The sequence below is a fragment of the Sapajus apella genome, unplaced genomic scaffold, assembly GCF_009761245.1.
Source record: "Sapajus apella isolate SASKATOON/1434 unplaced genomic scaffold, GSC_monkey_1.0 scaffold15, whole genome shotgun sequence".
In the NCBI taxonomy this organism is placed as follows: domain Eukaryota; kingdom Metazoa; phylum Chordata; class Mammalia; order Primates; family Cebidae; genus Sapajus; species Sapajus apella.
The window spans coordinates 10,289,175-10,309,406 of NW_022436955.1; the positions used below are offsets into that span (position 1 = coordinate 10,289,175).

General features: G+C 42.7%; 2 protein-coding genes across 2 annotated transcripts in view; both read right to left on the bottom strand.

Moving 5' to 3' along the window:
- Nucleotides 1-7,841, bottom strand: part of DYNC1LI2 (dynein cytoplasmic 1 light intermediate chain 2) — a 30,869-nt gene extending 23,028 nt beyond the window's left edge. Inside the window, exons 1-3 of the mRNA XM_032284126.1 lie at nucleotides 7,498-7,841; nucleotides 7,290-7,363; nucleotides 5,199-5,315 (exon numbers count right to left, since the gene is read on the bottom strand). Coding sequence (XP_032140017.1) covers nucleotides 5,199-5,315; nucleotides 7,290-7,363; nucleotides 7,498-7,604 — 298 coding nt within the window. The 5' untranslated portion in view covers nucleotides 7,605-7,841. The remainder of the gene's footprint in view (nucleotides 1-5,198; nucleotides 5,316-7,289; nucleotides 7,364-7,497) is intronic.
- A 3,152-nt stretch (nucleotides 7,842-10,993) lies between these two features.
- The window catches only part of TERB1 (telomere repeat binding bouquet formation protein 1), a 54,471-nt gene continuing 45,232 nt past the window's right edge, over nucleotides 10,994-20,232 (bottom strand). The window contains exons 15-17 of the mRNA XM_032284133.1: nucleotides 15,719-15,868; nucleotides 15,348-15,413; nucleotides 10,994-11,535 (exon numbers count right to left, since the gene is read on the bottom strand). Of these exons, the coding sequence (XP_032140024.1) occupies nucleotides 11,348-11,535; nucleotides 15,348-15,413; nucleotides 15,719-15,868 (404 nt within the window). The 3' untranslated portion in view covers nucleotides 10,994-11,347. The remainder of the gene's footprint in view (nucleotides 11,536-15,347; nucleotides 15,414-15,718; nucleotides 15,869-20,232) is intronic.

The window sequence follows — 20,232 nt, forward strand, 5'->3', positions numbered from 1 at the left end:
AGGTACAAGCCACCATGCCCAGCTAGTTTTTAAATTTTTTGTAGAGACAGGGTTTCCCGACGTTGCCCAAGCTGATCTCCAACACCTAGGCTCAAGCAATCCTCCCGCCTTGGCCTCCTTTATAAAGTGTTGGGATTACAGGCCTGAGCCAGTGCGTCCAGCCACAACCGGTAATTGTTAAAAGCCACTGTGGCTCATGATACCAGTCTCTACTTTCTATCTACCTTTTGTTTTGTATTTAAAACGTTAAAATACATTCACACAAATGTGCAAGTGCTAAGCTTTAACGAGACATGGTTCCACACTCATACCAGGATGATCTAACTGCAGACGACAATTCTCCAAATCTGTTTATTTATTTGAGACAGAGTCTCACGTTGTTGCCCAGGCTGGAGTGCAGTGGCATGATCTCGGGTCACCACAACCGCTGCCGCCCAGGTTCAGGTGATTCTCCTGCCTCAGCCTCCCACGTAGCTAGGACTACAGGCACATGCCACCACGCCTGGCTAATTTTTCTATTTTTAGTAGAGACAGGGTTTTACCACATTAGCCAGGGTAGTCTCAAACTGCTGACCTCAAGTGATCTGCTTGCCTCAGCCTCCCAAAGTGCTAGGATCATAGGCGTGAGCCACAACACCTGGCCAAATTTATAATATATTTTTAGAAATTTTCAGTTATCTTTGAGAACTATAATTTACTTATTTTTATTTTTTGAGATGGAGTCTCCCTCTGTCACCCAGATTTGAGTGCAGTGGCATGAGCTAGATTCATTGCAACTGCCAACTCCCAGGTTCAGGACATTCTCCTGCCTCAGCTTCTGAGTAGCCGGGATTACAGGTGTGTGCTACTACGCCCAGCTAATTTTTGTATTTTTAGTAGAGATGGTGTTTCACCATGTTGGCCAGGCTAGTCTCGAACTCCTGACCTGAGGTGATCCACCTGCCTCGGCCTCCCAAAGTGCTGGGATTACCGGTATGAGCCACTGCGCCCAGCAGAATTATCTTTATAATAGTACCTTGAGAACTACTATCAAAAATATTTTAGTTAACTATTAATACTTTTTCTTTTTGGACAGAGTCTCGCTCTGTTGCCTAGACTGGAGTGCAGTGGTGTGACCTCAGCTCACTGCAGTCTACACCTCCCAGGTTCAGGCGATCCTCATGCCTCAGCCTCTTGAGTGGCTGGGATTACAGGTGTGTGCCACCATGACTGGCTGATTTTTCTATTTTTAGTAGAAGTGGGGTTTCGCCATGTTGCCTAGGCTGGTTCCAAACTCCTGGGCTCAAGAGATCCACCTGCTTCGGCCTCCCAAAGTGCTGGGATGACAGGTGTGAGCCACCACACCTGGCCTATTAGCTTGTTTTTCAACCAATTCCAACACACACTTTTAAACCAGCCAGGCATGGTAGCTCACGCCTGTCATCCCAACACTTTGGAAGGCCGAGGCGGGCGGATCCCTTGAGCTCAGGTGAGTTTGGGACCAGCCTGGGCAACAAGGCGAAACCCCATCTCTACAAAAAATACAAAAATTAGCCAGGCATGGTGGCCTGCACCTGTAGTCCCAGCTACTCGGGAGGCTGAGGATGGCGGATTGCTTGAGCTAAGGAGACGGAGGTTGCAGTGAGCCGAGACCATGCCACTGCTCTCCAGCCCGGATGACAGAGCCAGACCCTGTTGCAAAAAAAGCAAAAAATAAAACAAACAAAAAAACTCAATCTTTCTCTTTTAGAAAAACATACTTAAAAAGAAATCTATCTTCTATTAACTGTCTTTTTTGTATAAGCATTTAATTAATATGCTATAAAAATTTATATTCATGACTTAGTGTCAACAGTATAAAGTATCTAAATCTAGCTATACTTTCAAACTCTATTTTAGTGGCTTTGGTTTGGGTTCTGTGAATGTCTTCAAAAATATTGCTCTGTACCCAAAGTCTGTGGGTTTTAATGCCTGCCCATCCTCAGGCATGGTTCCTTTTTTCAGCCTCTCTCCCCACTGCCCACTACACATAACTCATCCACGTGCCTGGAGATCACACCACGTGTAGCATTAAACAAATGCCCCCAAACTGGGAGGCAGAGGTCCTTTGACATGTCACATCCCACCACAAACAAGGTACAAGCCAGAGACTATTTTCTCTACCTGGGTAACTGCCTGCAAAATGTGTATTTATAACTCACTCACACCACACAGTAAAAAAGACTAGGGCTGGAAAATGTGTAATTAACAACAGATAAGGCAATTCTTCCATCAAACAGGAACTTGCAAGTAGGTGGCCTAAAAAAAATCCAATAAATGCAGAGACCAAAAAGTTTTTTAAGATAACCTTAAAAAAATCTGTATAGCAGTTAAAATATACTTAAAAGCAAATAAATGTGGTCAATATGATGCTTTGGCATGAAATATGCTATCTTGAAACAGAAGAGGCTATACAGATTCACAGATTATCTACATCATGTTTTAGACTTCCAAAAGAAACAAAAGGGTACTAGAGCTATCACCGCCTCTCAAGCACTGTTACACCTGACACACCCTGTCTCATCTTGTATAGGCACCATTACCCCATGCTACAAATGAGGAAACTCAAGTGCAGAGTAGTTAAGTCAGTTACCCAAAGCCACAAAACTACTGACTACAGGCATGGCATTCTGAACCAGTTATGTCTGGCTCCAAAGCCACAGTTCTTTCCACAGTAGCCATGCTGGTCAAAAAAAAAAAAAAAAAACTGGAAGCAAAAGACTCAAGACATGTGAGATCCTCTGGCCAGGCTCAGCAGCCCTGTATGCATAGACTCCAGTGGGCCTAGATGGGTACCCAAATGCCTCTGTTGTCCTTACACAAAAGACTCTTACCCATGTCCTCTACTTTTTTTTTTAATTTTTATTTTTTTTGAGACAGAATCTCACTCTGCTGCCCAGGTTGGAGTGCAGTGGCACGATCTAGACTCACTGCAACCTCTGCCTGCCGGGTTCAAGCAATTCTCCTGCCTCAGCCTCCTGAGTAGCTGGGATTACAGGCATACGCCATCATGCCTAGCTAGCTTGCTTATTTAGTTAGTTAGTTATTTCGAGATGGCGTTTTTCTCGTTTCCCAGGCTGGAGTGCACTGGTGTGATCTAGCCTCACCACAACCTCCGCCTCCTGGGTTCAAGCGATTCTCCTGCCTCAGCCTCCAGAGTAGCTGGGATTACAGGCATGTGCCACCACACCCAGCTAATTTAGTATTTTTAGTAGAGACAGGGTTTCCCATGTTGGTTAGTCTGATCTTGAACTTCAAGCTATTTTATTGTATTTTTAGTAGAAACAGGGTTTCACCATGTTAGCCAGGCTGGTCTGGAACTCCTAAGCTCAGGTGATCCGCCCACCTCGGACTCCCAAAGTGCTGGGATTACAGGCGTGAGTTGCCGCACCTCGTCACCAATGCTCTCTACTAAACAGCTCTTGGAAATGGTAGAATTATGGTGCTGGAAAGAACCCTGGTTCAACTTTGTCATTTTAGCAATAAAAAAATTGGGGACTAGAGATGGTAGGATCAGCCCTCGTTATATAATTGACCTTACATCATAATCTTTACTGCTTAAATGAGTAAAGGCAATATAAAGAAATTTTTTGATTGAGACGGAGTCTTGCTTTGTCACCCAGTGAAGTACAGTGGCACAATCTCAGCTAACTGCAACCTCTACCTACTGAGTTCAAACTATTTTCACACCTCAGCCTCCCTAGTAGCTGGGACTACAGGCATGCACCACCACACTGGGCTTGTGTTTTTAGTAAAGACAGGGTTTCACCGAGTTGACCAGGCTGGTCTTGAACTCCTGATTTCAAGTGACCCACCCACCTTGGCCTCTCAATGTGCTGGGATTACAGATGTGAGCCACCACGCCCAGGCTAAAGAAAGTAATTTAATGAATACACGTCATCTTTAGGTTATACAGGTAACTTTTCAACGACAACAAAAAAAAAGAACCTAGGTACCAATAATTATTTGTGAGTCACTGAAAAGATCTAACATAGGTTGGGTGTAGTGGTTCACGCCTGTAATCCCAGCACTTTGAGAGGCTGAGGCGAACAGACTGCTTGAGCTCAGGAGTTTGAGACCAGCACGGGCAACAAAGTGAAATCCCACCTGTACAAAAATTAGCCGGGTGTGGTGGCGTACACCTATAGCCCCAGCTACTTGGGAGGCTGAGGTGGAAGGATGACCTGAGGCCAAGAGGCAAAGGTTGCAATGAGCTGAGACTGAGCAACTGCACTCCAGCCTGGGTGACAGAGTAAAACCCTGTCTCAAAAAAAAAATAAAAAAATCTAACATAAAACCACAAGATTATAAAGGAAGCATTACTGAACAGTTGAAACCCAAAACCATTACTCCAACTCAAAATTACACTTATAAGAAAAAATTTTAAAATTATATGTAATCCTTTTAAGAATGTTTCTCATGTCCTTTTAATCATCCCAAGCAGAAACTATTATTACTACTCACATTTTAAAGATGAGGAATTAAAAAACATTACCACCTCTGAGCATCTATTCGTCTACCAGAAGAAATAGAAAATAAGCATTTCTTTCATTCTTTTTTAAAAAACAGAGATGGTCTCACTCTGTCGCCCAGGCTGGAGTGTACTGGTATGATCATAACTCACTGCAGCCTCCAACTCCTGGCCTCAAGCGATCCTCCCACCTCAGCTTCCTGAGTAGCTGGGATTATGGCAGGAGTCACCAAGTCTGGCAGAAACTTCCATTTCTAAACTGTCACAAGAGACTCAGGAAACTCTCCTGTGAACATATGTTAAATTATTACACTCTAAACCACACCAACTTCGGATTCTCTACTAGAACGAGGAAGAGTAACAATGGTCTCCAGAACAACCAAACATTTCTCTCATATAAAACTCCAAAGCTTTAAAAAATCTTTCTTACTACCTTTATGGATAAGTGAAAATTTACATTCAGTATATCTTCTTAAGTGCAGGCTAGCCAGAACAGCAACTAACAGTCCCATTCCCCAATTTTGCTAACATACTCTATAAAGAAAAGTGGGTTAAGTCCTGCAAAAGCTGTATACTTCACCTATTCTCTGCGATTAACTTTCTGAGAACCAAATAGAAAATAGGATGTCTGGTCATGTTGCAGGAACTACACCCAAAGAGTCAGAGTCCTGCATACACCCCCTTACCATGGGATCAATGCTTCACTCACCATCTCGGTCCTCATCATGCACGCTGAGGTAGAGATATTCTAGGCCTCTTCCTTTTTTGCCATGCTCAGCTCCTTGTAGTTTAGTCATGAGTGTTGTTTTACCAGAACCATCTTCACCTACAAAGGATGTTTGCAAGACACAAGTGTACTGTTTATTCTGGGAAGGATGGGGAGGCATGACACTCACATGACAAGGAACAACTAAGAATTTCATGCAAAGCCTGCTGTTGAGGTCTCACCTGCTTTCATAAACAAAGCAGACTTTGTGGAAGAGTGGTTGGGAGGGTGGGGAGGAGAGGGTGGTAAAGGCAGCAAATTCCAAGATCTAAAATGACATTCTACTGCAGTTATCCTTACTTCACAAGGGAAGTAATGAGGCAGGTCCACAGGCCCTATCTATAATTTATAAGACATGCATTTGGAGAAGTGAAAGTAAAAGGTAGGGTTAGTTTCTCACAAGATAAACTTTCACAAGAAAAACAACAAATCTTCAAAATATGATACAATTAACCTAAAAGTCCAGGTACTGTGAACTAAAAAAATGTCTGATCCTGCTTCACAATGGTGAAGAATGGAAGTTATTTATTTTTTATTTTAGTACATCTCCTTCACAAGCATTCTGGAGGCTGAGAAACTGACGAAAATAATAACAGACCTAAGCAAAACTCTTTAGCACAATCTCAGTTAATTATTAAGCACTTCCTCATCTCCCTCCACCCAAACAACACCCCCCTCTCCCCCAATCCTTAAACATCAAGGAGAACCATCGCCAACAGACATTACCAGGCACTTCTGGCATTTAATAATGTGGAATTACAGAACATGAGAATTGAAAGGCAGTCCACAGATCAAAGACCTCCTCTCCATCTCCAATGCCTCTACCTTATTCAGGCCCTCTGCATCCGGACCATAGTGCGTACCTGTCAGACTGACTTCAGTACTTGCTCATTTTGAGCTACTTGTCCCTCTGCAGGCAGTGTTCTTTCTAAAACTCAAATCTGGTGGTCCTGATCCCCCACTTCTTGAAGATCTCTAAGGGTCCGATATTACCCACCACAGTCATTTCCTGAGGAAGGTCACACATTCTCTTCAGTAACACTAGGAAAACTGCCAAGGCAGTGATTCTCATGAGAACTGGGGGATGGAGGTGAGATAAAAGGCCTCTGAAAATCAGAGAACTTCGGGAAATAGCATTAACTCTTCAGCCTTCCCACAATCTGCCCCCAACTTACCTTAGCAGGCACCAACCACAGGCGCTTCTAGCAGTTTCCAAACCCCACACCCTCTGGTCACCTGTGTCCCTGCATATGGACACTTTTCTGCAAAATACTCAACCCCTAAATCACCCTCCTTCAACAGCTCCAAGCAGTGTGATGCTTGCACAATAATCCGCATGGTACAATGCAATCACCAATACATCTGTCTTCCACGGCTGAGATTCTTGTGTAGTGTTTAAGAGACGTCTATACTGTGCCAGTGTCCAGCCCACAGGTCCCAAGCAACAAATGGACTTGCTGTGTGAATGTACCCAAACTCTCTCATTTGAGGAGAGGATGCCAGAGAGATCAGGGGACCTGACTCAGGTAACCTAGCAGTGAGAGCAGGAAAAGCCTCCAGTGCTGACTCTCTGTCCTTTGCAAACTCCCTAAAACCTCCGACTGTGCACTACTGATGAGGCTCAAAGAAGGCTTCTGTGGCCGTTTCCCCACAGCTCCGAGCCCAGGTCACCTCGTTCTCCCACCTTCTCCGCCTAACCTCATCTACTCGCTCCCCTCTCCAATACTTCAATTTGGTGACCGTCGAGGCTACGGGGCATCGAAGGCCAAGTGACTCAAACAATGTGTCGACAACCCCAGAGCACCATTGGGCTTTCCAAAGAGGGTAGCATCCCACCCTCAGGAGAGGGAAGCATCCCACCCTCAGGAGAGAGAGATTGGCCACTCTCCAGCTGCCGTGCTAGGTCCGACGGTGCCTTTCCCGCCAGGCTGCGGGCAGGCGGCTGGAAAGGGGAAGGCCGGGACCTGTGGGGGGGGGGGCGCCCGCCTCGCCCACCCCAGCGCCCTAGGGCAACGCCCCGCCGCCGGCGCTCACCGAAGACCAGGATGTTCTTGCCGGACGGCAGCTTAGACCTGGCGCGGGTGGACACTTCGCTCAGGATGGAGGACCTGCGGCGACAATGGCAAAAATGTTCAGCGCCGGGCTGGGATGGCCCGGCCCGCAACGGCCCCTCAAGTGTGTCCGACAGTCCGGCCCAAAAGCCGCGCCCTCCCCTGCCCGGCCCGACCTCCCTCGGCCTCACCATAGGCTCTGGCCTTCCTCCTCCTCACTGGTCAGGTCGCCGGCGGCTGCCACCGCGGGCCCGTTGGGGCCCAGCAGCAGCTTCTTTTCCACCCCCACCGGCGCCATCTTGCCAACTGCAGCCACAAAGAGGGCCCTCCCCCGGGCACGCCGAGGACCCGCGAGGACCCCGGCCGGGCCGTCCCCCGCTGGCCGTCCCCAGCCACGCACCTCCCGCCGACCTCGCTGCGGGTACTGCGCCGCCCAACGTGTCCTCTAGGCCTGCGATGGCCACGGACTACCACCGGTTGCGAGGCCGCCTAGGTGGCGGGCGGCGGTCAGGCAGCCGCCGGGGCAGCCATGCGCGGGGAGGCGGTGGCAGGGGCGGGCACCGTCCGGACCGAGTGCGCGCTGGCGGCCTCTGCCGGCCGAGAAGCGCAGAGTAGCCTCCGCCACGCTCGCCGATTCCACTGCGCCGTCTGAGGCCGGTATAACTGACCCGAAAGCCTAGGCTTTGGAATGAGACTGATGCACACACAAAAGCGCCATTTATCTAGAACTCACTGTGTGCCAGAGTCACACATGATCTCACTGAATCTTATCTCTTTCACAGATGAGGAACCTAAAGCTCAGAAAGTTTAAGAAACCCACCCGAGGACCCAAGGCTAGAAGATAGCATTCGGTGTTTCTACTCTTATTCACTATATCATGTATGAATTTGGCCTAACCCTAGTCAAGCCTTGCATTGAAAGACCAGCCTTAAGCAAGACCCCCAAAACCTCATAAATATCCTGCTTTTACCCCTTCTCCTCTGAAGACTAAAGGCTGTGAGATAGTGCTCTTGACCACAGTGCACAATACACTTGGCTGTGCTTTACTAACATGCTTTTTAAAATGATATTTTCAGGGAGCCAGCATTTCACACCAGAAGAGCCTTTAATTTCCTTGAGTTGGGGGGGGGGCGCAGGTGCAGAGCGGGGAGGAAAACAGGGAAAGGAATGGAAAAGGGAAAGAGTGGAGAGTAACTGAAGGAAAAAAATACATTCCATTATCAAGCTTTATTTTAGATGTGGCCTCTACTTGAGGGCTTTTACCATTCTCTATGGAAACAGGCTAACAAGACATTTCTAAATATCACAAGAAAGCGGAATATGGCAAAAAAGCACCAACTAAGTGGGTTTCAGATGAGTAGGATTGTGATCCTGATGCCAAAAATCTGGCAGCATGAATTACGGGATACAAGAAATGGGCATATCATCTGCCAAACTGGAGGTAAAGTTTAAACAAGAAGAGAGTGAAAACCCATTGAGTTCCTCCCTTGGATATCTGGGAAAATAAGGCAAAGTGCCAAAAGTCCTAAAAGAGCAAGCAGTGCCGAATTTTCACAGGACAGAAGATGGAGTTGAAAATTACAGGCCAATAAGCTTAATCAGCACTAAGTGAAATTTTGTGATTAGAGGTTAAAGGAAAAGAGAGTACCAAATTTACACAGTATCTTTCTTTTTTGCAGGAGTACCGTGTAGGCGGATGCTGCGGATATAGCAAATGCAGATTTCAACAGGGCTTTTGACAATTCACATCTTAGATGAGAAAGTGAAATGGAGGCTCAATGATAGCATTGAGGATTATTAAAGACTAGCCCAGCTGGGCATGGTGGCGCACGTCTGTAATCTCAGCACTCTGGGAGGCCACGGCAGGTGGATTACAATGTCAGGAGATTGAGACCATCCTGGCCAACATAGGGAAGACCTGTCTTTATTAAAAATACAAATATTAGCTGGGCATGGTGGTGCACACCTGTAGTCCCAGCTACTTGAGAGGCTGAGGCAGGAGAATTGCCTGAACCCAGGAGGCAGAGGTTATAGTGAGCTGAGATCACATCACTGCACTCCAGCCTGGTGACAGAGCAAGACTCTGTCTTAAAAATAAAATAGGCCGGGCGCGGTGGCTCACGCCTGTAATCCCAGCACTTTGGGAGGTCGAGGCGGGTGGATCACGAGGTCAAGAGCTCGAGACCATCCTGGGCAACATGGTGAAACCCTGTCTCTACTAAAAATACAAAATAAAAATAAATAAATAAATAAATAAATAAAATAAATAAATAAAGACTAGCCCAGAGGTGGCTGATGAAGAGGAGGGACCAGCAGAAACGGATGCTAGGGGTTTGCCCAAACCTACTGCCCAGGCTAGCCAATTCAGGGTGCCATCAGTGACTTGGATAAGAATAGAGTAGCAGTCATGAAGTTGTGGATGACCTGAAGCAAGAAGGGTTGCCTTATCTACTGGATGACAAACTGAGCAGAGACTAAATCTAACAAGATGAAATTTAGCAGGAACTACTGAAGTCCTGTGGAAGGGTTTAACAAAAATGCATAGGAAGTCCAGGTGTGGTGGCTCACGCCTGTAATCCCAGCACTTTGGGAGGCCAAGGCTGGTGGATCTCTTGAGGTCAGGAGTTCCAGACCAGCCTGGCCAACATAGTGAAACCGCGTCTCTACTAAAAGTACAAAAAAAAAAAAAAATTAGCCAAGAATGGTGGCATGCATCTGTAATCCCAGCTACCTGGGAGGCTGAAGCACAAGAATCGCTTGAACCCAGGAGACAGAGGCTGCAGTGAGCCGAGATCGTACCACTGTACTCCAGCCTGGATGACAGAGCAAGACTGTCTAAAAAAGAGAAAAAAAATCCATAGGAATGGTATAGGAAATTGTTTGAAAGTAATAAAACTTACAATCTAAAAGTCATTACTGTATTAACTATAATCTGAGAGTTGGTCATGTAGAATGCCACGAAGCCTCTTAGGGTAGAACCCATAAAACCTCACTGATGCTAACAAAGAAGCTATGCCAGTCAGGCTGATTTCTTAGGGTGACATTTCTGGACACATTTTGCAAAGACAGAGGTGTCCAGTGGTCACTGACTAAATTCATAAGGGGATGTGACATTGTTCTGCTGCAACACCAAGTAACTAGGGCTCATCAATATGAAGGATAAAGATACATAGAGAGAATGGAAAGTGTAGCCACTTCTAAAAAACTAAAGCAAATAAACACACACCAAAAAGGAGTGAACCTGACTATACAATGTGGGAGTATTCAAATCAACATCGCAATTAGCGTTTAGAAGAATATTGTTTACTACAGTAAATACGGAAACTTTTTAAAGAGACAGGGTCTCACTCTCTTGTCCAGGCTAGAATACAGTGAAACACTCATAACTAACTACAACCTTGAACTGTCAAGTAAGTAGGACCACAGAGGCATGCCACCACATCCAGCTAATTTTTAAATTTTTTATAAAGATGGGGGTCTGTTGCCCAGGCTGGTCTTAAACTCCTTGCCTCAAGTAATCCTCCCACATTGGCCTCCCACAAATGTGAGCCACCACCACAGCCAAGGAAATATTTTAATTAACATAATGGCAAATATTTAGTATGTGGGAACCTTAAATAGCTTGGGAAACTATACTTTCTGAATTCTGGGGAGGGACATTTGCACAGTGTAAAAATACTAAAATCCAAATGTCTCACATAGGATTTACTGCAATATAATGCCAAATAACGTTTAAAGGCTCATCATTCTTTTCTCTATGTCCTTTAAGCTTAAGGAAAAATAAAAGCATATTCCTAAACAAATGTTTGATCTTATGAAGGAATTTTATCTTACTAATCTGTATACTGAAAATATATTTGCTTTATAAATCATTGTAATAATTTGATGAGTTTCAGCATCACAAAAACTGTTTAATGAAAACTGTATCCTCATTTCCACATTCCTTCTCATGAGAGTTTAGAAAAAAACTTTAAATGTAATGTATATTTCAAGGCACTGTATTTTAAGAATCCAAACTAAAAACCGACAGTCTTCTTCCAATCAAGAAGCTGCACACTTGGGGCGTTTGGTCAGCTTGTGGTATTTGTGAGCAAGGTCCACAGCCTTCCGTCCTTGCTGAAAGGGGAAAGACCACAAAATTAAATTCCAGTGATTTCCCATTTTCTTAACTCCATTGAAAAGGTAATTTACTTCTTCTTCAGTAAAGTTTTTGCGAATTCTTCTTGTTTCTGTAATTAGAATTGTAGAACATGTTAGTATTTGCTGAACAAAGGTCCTGAGATGCAAATAAGTGCTTATTTGGATATGTTTAACTTATACTTAAGGATGTAAACTATAGAGAGAAATGCCAGGGCTACTCATATGTGGAAACCCACTTCAATTTTAAAAACCTGAGTGCCTAATATTAAGCTAGTTGCTATCACTGTGACTTCTTCAGTAATTATAACTTAAACTACAGTAGTAATACAATATCTTTCAATCTAAACTTTTGTTTAGAAACAAAAGTTTATAAACATCTGATTGTTAATTCAACATTCCTGTGAGGCCCGTTAACAAACAGCTTACCAGCCAGGTGTGGTGACTCACACGTATAATCCCAGCATTTTGGGAGGCGGAGGCAGGTGGATTACTTGCAGTCAGAAGTTCGAGACCAGCCTGGCCAATGTGGCAAAACCCACTCTCTACTAAAAATATAAAAAGTAGCCAGGTGTGGTGGCACATGACTGTAGTCCCAGCTTCTTGGGAGGCTGAAGCATAAGAATTGCTTGAACCTGGGAAGCAGAGGTTGCAATGAGCTGGGATCGCGCCACTGCACTACAGCGTAGGTGACGGAGCAAGACTCTGTCTCAAAAGAAAAAAAAAAACAAAACAGAGAAAGACTCGTCTCAGAAAATAAAAGCACTCTGGGAGGCCGAGGCAGGCGGATCACCTGAGGTCGGGAGTTCAAGACCAGCCTGACCAACATGGTGAAACCCTGTCTTTAAAAAATAATAATAATTAAATAATAATAATAATAATAAACAAACAGCTTACCTATCTTACAGATACACTCTTCCCAAAGGGCTCCATAACTTGATAGAATAGAAAAGAATATCAACACTTGTTATTTTAAATATTAGGTTTGATAATGATTTTTAGAATAGAGGTCTTTTGAAATTTGCTTTTAAAAATATGGTCAGCTAGATCAAAACTCAAACTATAGGCTGCAAAATGGGGAAGGAAGTTTTTAATTATCTGGTTTTTAAGGGATACTTTCTGTAACAGAAAGAATATACAGTTGGTATGTGTAAACAAACATTTTCTGATGATTACCAGGAAATAGTTTAAGCTTTTTTATTTATTATTATCTCATATTATCATTGTAGATAGATGGTGGTGAGGAGAAGTTTTTTGTATTTCCACTTGAGGCTGTTATTTACTTTAGTAGTACTGGGTGCAGTTGTCCTGGGTCAACTTGGAAATCCTAGAAAATCTTGCCCTTGCAGGCCAAGACGGCCATTTGTTTAGCTTTCCTAAGAGTTACTGTTCAGACCTTTTAAAACAGAGAAGAAAATCTTCCCAGCAGAAGGTTGAGAAATCAGTGTAAATAATGTGATTACTTGACAGTATTATTTAGAATGTGAGCTCCATGAGGAAAGCAATTTTTATCTATTTTATTCACCATTGTATCCCCAGTGCTTAGAATAATATCTGACACACAGTGGTGGTCAATAAATACTTGTAGAGAGAAAAAAATTACTGGTAAAACTATCTCAAAACATATCAATGAAATTACTCCTTCCTTTTGGGTCTACTGGAAAACTGTGGCTATCCAAGAAATAGGTTTCAACTTCCCCTGCTAAATGATTTGAACTCATAATAATTAGAACTAGATTGGTTACTATAACTTTCAGGATATTGATCCCTGGAGTTGATCATGTAAAGCCCCTTTTCCATCGTGGCTGCCATCCCCCTGGCTTTTATACTTAACATCCGTGTCCAAATCCTCTAAGATTCCTACAGCAGAGTACTGGGCAGCCTGGAAGAAGGAAATAGCTCTCTACATCCCAAACTCCCTGCTCTGTGGCTTCTTTCGTGCTCCTCTTAATATTGACTAGGTATTAGGGAAGAGCAGGGGAAAATGGGCTTAATTCTAGGGACTCTTTATTTTTCAAGCCCTCTCAAAACACCAATCCATCTTGAAATAGAGCCTTGGGGAAATCTGTAAATGCTTAGTACAGTGGTCCCTTCTCAAAATAATGGGTTCAAATTTGAGTATAAAGTATAATTAAATGAATGGTAGTAAGTGTCCTAAAAGAAAGGTAAGTTTATCAAGAGGGGAAAAAATGGCAACATACCAAATATTCCTGGCCTGCTTGTGAAAGAAATGTAAGAATCACTGCTTTCCCAAGATTCCTTTCTAAATTCTAAAAAATTAGGCCAGATTATTTGGCTTTAGCTAAAGCAAGTTTAACCTACAAAAAAAAAAAAAAAAAAAAAAAAAAAAAAAGTATGTTTTTTTCTGAGCTCAATGTCACTTAACGATATATAAGACCCTTGTATATAATTATTGTATAACCATTATTATGCCCGTTTCATGAAGCTCTGCAAACTATTTTACTGTACAAATGGATTACAGAATATTTTTTGTTGTTACCTACTTGCTTTAAGACATTTAAAAAAAAATTTATTACTAATTTGATGCCAAGTCCTTGTCAAGAACAAGATCTCCAAGTGCATGATGTTTCTATGAAAAATATCCATTTTCTAACAATTACTACAGAAAGTATTATTTCAGAAAGTCGGCTCATCTGTAGTGGGACTATACTTAATTATAATTTGTATGCAGAACTTTTAATCTAAAAAAGACCCAAATATAAAAAGCAAATTTGAAATTTCTTGAAAGTTTTGGCCGTGAAAATAGCCAAATAAATATATGTGGCAAAATGCTTCCTGAATGTATCAAGTCTAAATGTCTCTGTAATAAATAACAGAGTGGCTCTATAGATGTTACTAATTCCTAGATTACTTTGATAAGTAACATATCCAACCAATTTTAGTCAGTGGGTTTAACTCCATATGAATAAAAGAAAATGATAATGTTATTTAATTTTCTGATAAATTGGAAATGGTGATCAACATGAAATGTTAACCCTATAGTTAAATAAAAATTCCCATAAATTAACTAATTGTTTAAGAAGCATTTTTATTTTTTAAGCAGAATTTTAAGGTTTATACTATTTGTCTCTTCAATTTTTATTGTTTCAAGGGCTATAGCTATGAACAAAAACCTCCTGGAAAGTCTCTCTGACGCATTTGTACATTAACAATTTTGTTCTTAAAATAGAAATATGAAGATAGAACAAGGGCTTCTGGAGAATGGCTTTTTGAATTAAAGTTCTGTTACTTACCAACTAATTATGCCTTACAATAGGAGCAAATTTATATCTAACTTACAATATTGCTATAAGAATTAAAGAAAATAATGTCTATACAACACCTAACACCTAGCAGGTACTTAATACATGTTAGTTTCCTCCTGCTCCATTCCCTGTTGGCAGGCAATGGGTGACCAGGCAACATGAAGAGGAAATTCTCTTTTATTAGAAGGTATGAACCTCATTAGAGGCAAGGTTTACCATTTAAGATCCATTAATGATGGGACTAAGAACAACAACTCAACTGTTCATTTTTTCCTCAGAAATATATGAAATTTAAGTTCATTTAAAAATTAAATATATTCAACCGGGCACAGTGGCTTGTGCCTGTAATCCCAGCACTTCGGGAGGCCGAGGTGGGTAGATCACTTGAGGCCAGGAGTTTAAGACCACACTGGGCAACATGGTGAAAACCCATCTCTACTAAAAATACAAAAATTAGCTGGGCATAGTGGTGCGTGTCTGTAATCCCTGCTACTGAGGAGGCTGAGGCAGAAGAATCACTTGAACCTGGGAGGTGGAGGCTGCAGTGAGCCGATTGCTCTGCTGCACTTCAGCCTGGGTGACAGAGCCAGACCCTGTCTCAAGAAAAAAAAAAATTAAATTAAATTAAATATATTCACTTATTCCTCCAGGGGTAGTAGATTCATTACTGAGTCGTCGTCTTCTACATGGGGTCAGCAGAATTTCTGAAAAATATGGAAAAACATTTAGCACACTTAGTGTATCAATCTGAGTAATAGCATATCAATTCCATTAATATATTTCCTTTATTTCCCCATCTAGTTGGAATCCTTAGGTAAATTAGGAAAAAAATTTAAACTAACAGAGTCCAAGACTACTCCCTGGGTACATCTTGAATTACTGGTTGCTTAGAGACAGATTTTCTTTTTAACATTATTTTATCCTCTAGGTTTTAATGTATTTAATGTTTTAGATAATAGTTCAGAAGGTATAGCCATAATTATACTTTTAAAGCTGCTGAATTAATTACTTTTGTTACAGATAAGTGATTTCCTTAGTTCACTTTTGTATCTGTCTTCAGCTTCCACAATGACTCTGTGACGATCACATTGGTATGGGCAAGAGTGCAAGAGCTTGCTAAAGTTTCGGCTATTCAGGGATTTTTCTACTGCTATGCAACCTAAAAGAAAACAAATTAAAGTTATGTATGGATGTCACAAAATATCTAGTAACAAATCTATGAAAGCAAATATCTATATGATGTTAACTGAAGTAAAATCGGGAACTATGAATACTTCAAGAAGCTCAAAATCATGTGAGGGAGTAAAGACAACAAATACAACAGTGTAAAGTAAGTGTTGGGAAGGAGGTATGAACAGACAATTAATTGTGCTTTAGGCTGGGCGCAGTGGCTCACACCTGTAATCCCAGCACTTTGGGAGGCTGAGGCGGGTGGATCACAAGATCAGGAGTTCAAGACCAGGCTGGCCAATATGGTGAAACCCTGTCTCTACTAAAAATACAAAAATTAGCTGGACATGGTGGCAGGTGCCTGTAGTCCCAGCTACTCAGAAGGCTGAGGCAGGAGAATTGTTTGAACTTGAGAAGCGGAGGTTGCAGTGAGCCAAGATTGCACCACTGCACTCCAGCCTGGGTGACAGAGTGAGACTCCATCTCAAAAAAAAAAATAAAAGAAAGAAAGAAAAAGAAAAAACATCTACGCTGGGTGTGGTGGCTCATACCTGTAACCCCAGCACTTTGGGAGGCCTAGGTGGGCGGATCACTTGAGGTCAGGGGTTCAAGACCAGCCTGGGCAACATGGCAAAACCCCATCTCTACTCAAAATACAAAAATTAGCTGGGCATGTTGGTGGGTACCTATAATCCCAGCTACTTTGGAGGCTGAGGTGGAAGAATTGTTTGAACTCGGGAGGCAGAGGTTGCCGTGAGCCAAGATCGTGCCATTGCACATGAGCCTGGCCAACAGAGCAAGACTCAATCTTAAAAAAATAAGAAGAAGAAAAGAAAAAGAGCATCTAGGGCTGGGCGTGATGGCTCATGCCTGTAATCCCAGCACTATGTTGCCCAGGATGGTCTTGAACTCTTGAGCCCAAGTGGGAGGATCACTTGGGCTCAAGAGTTCAAGTGATCCTCCCACTTGGGCTCAAGAGTTCAAGACCATCCCGGGCAACACAGTGAGACCCTCCCCCCCCAAAGAAAAAAAACCAAAAAAAAATAGCCGGGTGTGGTGGCACACATTTGTAGTCCTAGCTACTTAAGAAGCTGAGGCAGGAGGATCCCTTGAGACCAGGAGTTCAAGGCTGCAGTGAGCCATCATCACATCGCTGCACAGAATAAGACACTGTCTCTCTTTCTTTTTTTTTTTTTGAGATGGAATTTCACTCTTGTTGCCCAGGCTGGAATGCAATGGCGCAATCTTGGCTCACTGCAACCTCTACTTCCCAGGTTCAAGCGATTCACCTGCCTCAGCCTCCCAAATAGCTGAGATTACAGGCATGTGCCACCATGCTCGGCTATTTTTTAGTAGAGACAGGGTTTCTGCATGTTGGTCAGGCTGGTCTCGAACTCCCAACCTCAGGTGATCCACTAGTCTCAGCCTCCCAAAGTGCTGGGATTACAGGAGTGAGCCATCGCACCTCGCCAAGACCTCTGTCTCTTTAAAAGAAAAAAAAAAGGAACATCTAGTTTGTCTGGTTTTGAACAAGAGTCACTGTTAAGAGAAGATAACCAAAATAATCGTTAGCCTCAGTCATCTTTTTTGTTTTTGACATTATGCAAAATTTCAAACACTGAACCCCCGTGTATCCATCACCCAGCTTCAATAATTATTAACTCATGGCCAATAATATTTTATTTATACCTCTACCTACTCAGCTCTGTCCCCATATATTCATTCGATTATGACATCTGGAATTTACATTAAAGTATAATTTCATCTGTAAATACTTCACGTCTATCCTTAACAGATAAGGACTTGTTTTTGTTTTTCCTGTGACAGGGTCTCACTCTGTCACCCAGGCTGGAGTGCAGTGGTACAATCACAATTCACTTTAATCCTGACATCTTGGGCTCAAGCGATCCTCCAGCCTCAGCCTCCTAAGTAGCTGCAACTATAGATGTGCTCCATCACACCTGGCTAATTTTTTATTTTTTGTAGACACAGGGTCTCCTTACATTCCCAGGGCTGGTCTCAAACTCCTGGGCTTAATTCTCTCACCTCAGTCACCCAAAGTACTGGGATTACAGGTGTGAGTTACCGTACCCAGCCAGGACTTTTTTTCTAAGACAGTGTCTCACTCTGTCACCTGGGGTTGGAGTGCAGTGGCATGATCTCAGCTCACTACAACCTTAACCTCCTGGGCTCAAGCAATCCTCCCATCTCAGCCACCCAAGTAGCTGGGACTACAGGCACGTACCACCACACTCAGCTAATTTTTGTATTTTTTTTAGAGATGGCGTTTCACTATGTAACAGCCCAGGCTGTTCTCAAACTCCTGGGCTCAAGTGATCCATTTGCCTCAGCCTCCCTAAGTGCTGGGCTACAAGCATGAGCCACTACGCCTGGCCAGGATCTTTTCTATAAACACATAAAACTACTGTGACACCTAAAAAATCATTTAATATAATCTAACATCCAGTGTCCAATTTGCCCCATCAATTCAAAAATTTCTTTTGAAAGTTGGTTATTGGAATCATGTCCCAAATAAGGTCCAGCATTCCTTTTTTTTCAAGAGACAGGGTCTCACTATGTTGCTCAGGCTGGACTTGAACTCCCGGGCTCAAGCAATCCTCTCACCTCAGCCTCCCACATAGCTGGAACTACAGACACATGCACCACTGTGTCTGACTTATATTCGGTTAACATATGTCAAGGTACTTTTAATCTATCAGTTTTCTGATACATTAGTTGCTTTTAATTTATCAGTTGTCATTTGCTTATTGAAGTATCTCTTCCTTGTCATTTACTTATTGAAGATACTAGGTCATTTGTACTATAGTTTCTCAAAGGCTAAGTTTTGCTGATTGCATCCTAGCGGTGTCCTTTAAAATGTTCCTGTGTATCCTATAAACTAGTAATTAAATTTAAATGGTCGGATTCAGGTTCAAGTGTTTTTACTAGAATGCCATGCAGGTAGTATTTTGTGTTTCTTACTGTATCACATTAAAAGGTACAGATTCTGTAACTTTTTAAAAAAAAAAAAAAAAAGTAATTGGGCAGCCTCTTGAGCCAGAGTAGGCTCACAGAAACTCCCTCTTTTAAAAAAAATATTAAGATAGATCAGCAGCAAACCACCATGGCACATGTTTACTTATGTAACAAACTTGCACGTCATGCACATGTTACCTCTGAACTTAAAATAAAAGTTGGAAAAACATTTTTTAAAAAAGATAGATTGGTAGGTTTAGGTTATGTCAGCCATGTCCATCCATTATAAAATTCTCCATCAGCTTGTCACCTAACTTTATCAGTGGCCCATTCCTAAAGGACTAGAAGTTGGCCACACGGATAGTTGGCTGACATGAAGACATTTCAGTACTATGAAGATGTGCAAAAGCACAGAAGCGTGAAAAAGCATAGTGTTCAGAGAATCATGAACACTCTAATATGTCTAGAGTACAGAGAAGTGTGGGAGAAAAGGTGAGGCTGAGGAGGGTTACAGGGAACCAGACCAAGGAGAATCTTGAAAGCCATGCTAAGGAATTTTAACTCTCTCCAAGGCAACAGAGAGGAACACAGAGATACTTATTAAGCAGCAAGATGACATGATTTCATTTGTCTTGTAGAAAGGGCAGCTGAAGGCAAGAGGAGCAGTTGAGAGGTTACTTTGGTATTCCAGAAAATAAATGGAGAGATTTTGAAACAAGGCATTTGCAGGGAGAATGGAGAGATTTCTGAGGTAAAATTAGAAGGATTTGATGAATAATGAGCTACTGGGGTAAGGGAAATGTTTAGAATAATTCTCAAGAAATTTGGTACTTGATGAAATGGCAGAGTTTGAAATAACCGTAGGCTGGGCACGGTGGCTCACACCTGTAGGCCCAGCACTTTGGGAGGCCGAGGCAGAATGATCATGAGGTCAAGAAATCGAGACCATCCTAGTCAACATGGCAAAACGCAGTCTCTACTAAAAATACAAAAATTAGCTTGGTGTGGTGGCACGCACAGGTAGTCCCAGCTACTTGGGAGGCTGAAGCAGGAGAATCACTTGAACCCAGGAAGTAGAAGTTGCAGCAAGCCAAGGTCACGCCACTGCACTCCAGCCTGGCAACAGAGCAAGACTTCATCTCAAAAAAAAAAAAAAAAATGTGGAGAAAAAAGACATATGAGATTCTGATTATGGCTAGGCATCAGCTTTAGGGGAACAGAGATAAGCTTTTTTATCCAAGAGGGAAGAACAATGATGTTCTGAGCTGTATGTAGAGAACCTCGATTTTGTCCATAGAGCAGAGTACAACAGCAAGATGAACAAAGAGGAACTACCAGGGTGTGAAGGAGGAGGAAAAGGGATAGAATAAGTATTGT